Source organism: Conger conger, chromosome 4 (assembly GCF_963514075.1).
Source record: "Conger conger chromosome 4, fConCon1.1, whole genome shotgun sequence".
In the NCBI taxonomy this organism is placed as follows: domain Eukaryota; kingdom Metazoa; phylum Chordata; class Actinopteri; order Anguilliformes; family Congridae; genus Conger; species Conger conger.
The window spans coordinates 11,631,468-11,637,467 of NC_083763.1; the positions used below are offsets into that span (position 1 = coordinate 11,631,468).

Sequence of the window (6,000 nt, forward strand, 5' to 3'; positions counted from 1 at the left end):
CAGGCCTTCCCTCCCATACGTACCTTGTGCTCCTTCGCCTTGGTCGGGGTGGTGGTGTTGCTCTTGCTGTCTTTGTCTTTCTGTAGACGACGCCTAGCTGCCTCTTGCTCCTCCTGCAAGACACACGAGAGTATCTCTCAGCCTGAGCCGTGCCAAACACACCTGTATCTCATGGAGAACCCCGCGGTGCTACGTACACCCGAGTCTATAAAATCAACCCACAGACTGTCCAGAACTGACAGAAACAACAGTGAGAACCCTCAGCACTTTGAAACAAGACTCTGCTATCAAGATTAATTTGATGGAGGAAAATACAAGAATAGAAACACAAAACTTACCCTGAGTTTAGGATTTTTGAGACTAGAAAAGTAGTTTTCAAGCTGCAAGAAAAAAAAAAGGGCTGTATTAGTATGGACACCAACAGCAGGTGCAGCTTGGTGCTGCAGTGACCTCACCATATACATACATCAGTCCATCCATCCATCCATTATCTGAACCCGCTTATCCTGATCAGGGTCGCAGGGGGGCTGGAGCCTATCCCAGCATACATTGGGCGAAAGGCAGGAATACACCCTGGACAGATCGCCAGTCTATCGCAGGGCACACACACCATTCACTCACACACTACATACAACAGTCAATAAAGGTAATTTATTTTGGACACAAATCAGTGAAAATGATGAAGGTTAATGTTGTCACTCTGACAGTCGGTCCATTGTGGAGATCCCGGGCAATGAGCACGGAGAGATAAGAGACGTGTCACACTCACTATGGTGCGGTCTATTGTATGCAGGTAGTAGGAAACCGGCTTCCCCGTCCAGGACACTGATCCTCTCAGAGGAGACAATTCCACTACTCTCATGATTGTGCCAATGTCTGCAGAGAAGAACACACACACACGATCAGCAACACAATCCACAAACACACACACGATCAGCAACACAATCCACAAACATACACACGATCAGCAACACAATCCACAAACACACACACAATCAGCAACACAATCCACAAACACACACACAATCAGTAACACAATCCACAAACACAATCAGTAACACAATCCACAAACACACACACGCACAGCAACACAATCCACAAACACACACACGCTCAGCAACACAATCCACAAACACACACACTCAGCAACACAATCCACAACCACACACACGCTCAGCAACACAATCCACAACCACACACATGATCAGTAACACATTCCACAACCACACACACAATCAGTAACACAATCCACAGCCACACACACGATCAGTAACACAATCCACAAACACGATCAGCAACACAATCCACAAACACACACATGATCAGTAACACAATCCACAAACACGATCAGCAACACAATCCACAAACACACACATGATCAGTAACACAATCCACAAACACACACACGATCAGTACCACAATCCACAAACACACACACGATCAGCAACACAATCCACAACCACACACACGATCAGCAACACAATCCACAAACACACACACGATCAGTAACACAATCCACAAACACACACACGATCAGCAACACAATCCACAAACACACACACAATCAGTAACACAATCCACAAACACACACACGATCAGCAACACAATCCACAAACACACACACGATCAGCAACACAATCCACAAACACACACACACGATCAGTAACACAATCCAAACACACACACGATCAGCAACACAATCCGCAAACACACACACGATCAGCAACACAATCCGCAAACACACACACGATCAGCAACACAATCCACAAACACACACACGATCAGCAACACAATCCACAAACACACACACGATCAGCAACACAATTCACAAACACACACACGATCAGCAACACAATCCACAAACACGATCAGCAACACAATTCACAAACACACACACGATCAGCAACACAATTCACAAACACACACACGATCAGCAACACAATCCACAACCGACTCTCAGATGTGAGAATGACCACCACTACAACCCTACAGGGTTGCCAGTCAAATTAGGCCAATATTCTCCTGTGACTTTTACAATCACACAGAAGTCATAAAGGATAAATATTTCCTTTTGAATGATTATATTTTTGACACAACTACTTTTCAGGGCTATTTTTGTGATAGGTATTGAAGCCTTTCATGAATCATTTTGTATTGCATGATTGCATACACACTCTCCAGTAAAAAATGACTTTTGGTTGCGTAATTAAGTAGCGAGTTATTCAATGCGTTGCATTTTCAGCATACCAGCTATTGCAAGCCGTGAGAAATCGAGTGACATCACGCTAGCTTGTGAGTTATGATACCTACTGTAAAAGATTATCTTTATGAAGGCAATAATCCCTGAGTTTTCAAGGACAGTGGAATATTGGAGTCTTCCCATTACTCAACAATTTGAGTATACACAGTCGACTTTTCAAAGGATACTGTGGGAACTGCAGGCTAACAAACGGAATTTCATCATGTGACTTACCACTCAAGTTTCGACTGTTGATTCTAAAATTTAGAGGTGCAAAAGGTTTTGAGGACACGATTTTGCCACCTGAGGAGAGAAATGGAAAACACCGTCACTAGGATTGTAAAAAACAAACTTTACATTCATAAGGACCCACCTTGATGGGGGCTCACCAAGAAACAGGTTTAGGTCATTTCCTTTAAATAACGGCAGACTGAAATTTGCATAATGTCAAATATTATGTCTCAATCCATCCTTGTTAAAAAAATATTTAAAATAAAAGCCAGTCTCACAACAAGACAGACACAGGTCAACAGTGAGAAGAAGGTCAAACAGCCAGAAGGTCAAAGGTCAAATTTCAGGTGTTTACACAGCTGCTGTACACTACCTCTAGGGGGCTTCCCCTTCATTTCTCTAGTGGAAATGGCTGTGTAAACAAGTGCCTGGAGCAATCACCAGGGCTCATCTGAAGCCGATCAGTCTGCCACTCACAAGTTTCTGGAATTGGGTTTTGCTTAGCCTCCGATATAATGGGAACGTTATTCGGACCGGGAGATACACCCACCTTCCTTCATGTTAGCAAATCGCTCCTTAAGCTGGTGATCCACCTCGGGACCGAAGGCAAAGTTGTTCACAAAAATAACACTGCGAGGACACAAAAGGAGTGGCGGCATTAGACGCGAATGGGAATGAAACGGGGGAGAAAACTGTGAGCGTGTGACGTATCTGAGCAAGCCAAGGTCAGCCAAAAAAGGGAGAATCACACGACACTGTTTGGATGTAAAGCATACAGGTGAATCTCTGTTCATCGCTCGATTTCTTGTGCTCTCACACTCTTTCGCACTCTCTCAGAGACGCTTGCCCTACCTTGTGTTGGCGATTCTGTCTTTCCACTCCTCAGACAGGAAGTCTCCTCGCTCCAACTGAAAGAACAGACCAGGAAGTACAGGTCAAAGGTCACGGGTCGAGCAGCAATCCATCAGTGATTGACAGGGCTGCGGGCTCCGCACTCACCGTGTACTCTCCGTGCTTCTTCCCGTACCACTTCATCCATTTCTTAAACTCTCTGTCCATCGACTGCAAACACAGGCACAGGAGCAAGGTGACGGAAGTAAAATGGATATAAAACCCACCACATTTCCAGACTCCGTTTCAGAACAGGGCTCCACAACCACGTTCACTCCAACCCTAACAAAGCACAGCTCATTCACCAGCTAGAAATCTCATCTTATTATTAGAATACAGTGTGCCAAATTAGGGTTGGACTGAAAACCTACAAGAAAGTAGATCTCCAGGAACAGGGTTGGGCAGGGTTCCCAAACACTTGGTGCTTGTGTGGGAAACAAGCTTGGATAGTTCTGGTGCCAAGAATTATTGCTACAGTACTATTGCTACAGTGGGATGTGGTGCTGAGGAAAGAAACGCCAGGAAGTTACCTCTGCGTAACTGGCCGGGATGTCCGCCTTCTCAACCCCGTAGTAATGCCTGCAGTTCGTCGCCGCGGCAACCTGGAGCACTACCTGTCCCACGCCTGTGTCAAAAACGCAAGACGACGTCATTCAAAACAACGAAAACAGGGAAAAAAAAGAAAACCACTGGTGTCACAAGGCCCTGTGGTCTATTCAAAATTACACATAGTATGAGGCAGGATTCTTGGGTTCCAGGTTGAGCAATTCTTTTTTTCATTACATTGCAGGACACAAAATATTTAAGGATTTTAAAGGAGGCAGTAAAATCTAACCAAAGTGCAGTGGGAACGTTTTTGGAATCTGAAGTAACTGCAGTGTAGTGGGAATGTTTGGGAATGGCGAGAACCCAGAACTGAGAAACTGCCGCGTGGCAGGAATGTCTTGGCATTTATATAGCGCCTTTATCCAAAGTGCTGTACAATTGATGCTTCTCATTCACCCATTCATACACACACTCGCACACCGACAGCGATTGGCCGCCATGCAAGACACCGACCAGCTCGTCAGGAGCATTTGGGGGTTAGGTGTCTTGCTCAGGGACACTTCGACAAAGCCCAGGCGGGGGATCGAACCGGCAGCCCTCCGACTGCCAGACGACTGCCTGAGCCATGTCGCCCCCTGTTTGGGAATAGCGGGAACGCGGAACTGACCGCTGCCCAGGTCCACGAAGGTGTCGTCCTCCATCATCTCCATCTCGTCGATGATCTGCGCCACCAGGTCGAAGGACGTCTCCCCGTACACCTCCGGGCTGAAGGGCTCGTAGTTGTTGAGCTTCTCGGGGTCGGTGACCGAGTGGTTGTACACCTGCTGCAGGATGTGCCGCAGCAGGCCGTTCGAAGGCCGCTTGTTGAGCTTCATAGGCTGGGTGGTACCTTTCCACTGTGGAACACACACACACACACACACGCACACACACACACACACACACACACACACACACACACAATGAATTGTGAGGCGGGGTGCGTGCGTGCGTGAGAAGCCAGGAACATCACTGATCATTGACTGACCACCAGGGAGGATAAAGAGAAGACTAACTACATCCTCTAAAGCAGTGCTGCCCAAAAGACAGCAGAGAGCAGTGCACTATGGGAGTTGCGATATATGAGGTTAGGCTGCATGTTGCGACATACATTAAGGACACTTTAATTATACATTTTGACATATTTAAGCCAAGTTTAAATAAGGGGTAGGTCACACAAATGTGTGAAGCAGTCAAGCTGTAAATGCCAGTCATTTAAACAAAGACGTGTGTGTGCGTGTGTGCGTGTGTGTGCGCGCGCAGAGATACGGTTGAGAGCTCAGTCCTGTATGCCCTGCCCTGCCTGACAAGTAGAAGATAGACTTTGCTCCAGAGGAAAATGAAAGTCAGTCTGACAACGCCCTTTAAACAGGCCAAATGGACAAGTGCAAACACCCTTGGCGGCTAATAGCATGTTTGCTCTGTCTGGGATTTGGCTAAAGCCAGACGTGATCTTAGCTTTCGCTGCGTTTTCATTACCGGCAGAGCCCTGTTTCACAAAGCACCAGGATTAGCAGGATAACTGCACTGAGTAAAACCCGGAAACCCTCCCAAATCTGGAACACGGACTGAAGTAGAAAGAGCTGATCTGGGTTTTACTCAGCGCAGATATCCAGCTAACGAGGTAATCCCGCTTCGTGATACATCGCCTCGGGAAACCTGAGGGAGGACTCAAACAGGTGTGTGACAAGGGATTTCCGGCTCACTGTCCAAACACACACACACTGCCAGAACGCGGAGGTAAGCGCGCACGCACACACACACACACACACACACACACACACACGTGCATTTCTATGACCAGGATACATCACTCTGCTCACACGCCTCCCGTTAACAATTAACGTTAGCTCTGAAAAGAACCGCAAAAATTTTTTCATCCGTTCGCTGCTGCCAAAAAGAGTAAAAGCCAAGTACAGGTGCCACATTTAGATAAGCGCGAACTCTCATCGCGGAGTCGTACAGGAGCGGTAGACTGTGAGAACGCAGGCGCCTGGTGAGGCGTGATTTTAGCGGTGTTACGTTCTCGGTTACTGGCAGGGGTACGGACGGAA

General features: G+C 46.9%; 1 protein-coding gene across 1 annotated transcript in view; it reads right to left on the reverse strand.

Annotated features, from left to right (window-relative positions):
* The window catches only part of dot1l (DOT1-like histone H3K79 methyltransferase), a 36,534-nt gene that overhangs the window by 19,324 nt on the left and 11,210 nt on the right, over positions 1-6,000 (reverse strand). Inside the window, exons 5-13 of the mRNA XM_061237986.1 lie at positions 4,575-4,803; positions 3,892-3,986; positions 3,470-3,532; positions 3,323-3,378; positions 3,021-3,100; positions 2,474-2,542; positions 770-876; positions 339-380; positions 24-113 (exon numbers count right to left, since the gene is read on the reverse strand). Coding sequence (XP_061093970.1) covers positions 24-113; positions 339-380; positions 770-876; positions 2,474-2,542; positions 3,021-3,100; positions 3,323-3,378; positions 3,470-3,532; positions 3,892-3,986; positions 4,575-4,803 — 831 coding nt within the window. The remainder of the gene's footprint in view (positions 1-23; positions 114-338; positions 381-769; positions 877-2,473; positions 2,543-3,020; positions 3,101-3,322; positions 3,379-3,469; positions 3,533-3,891; positions 3,987-4,574; positions 4,804-6,000) is intronic.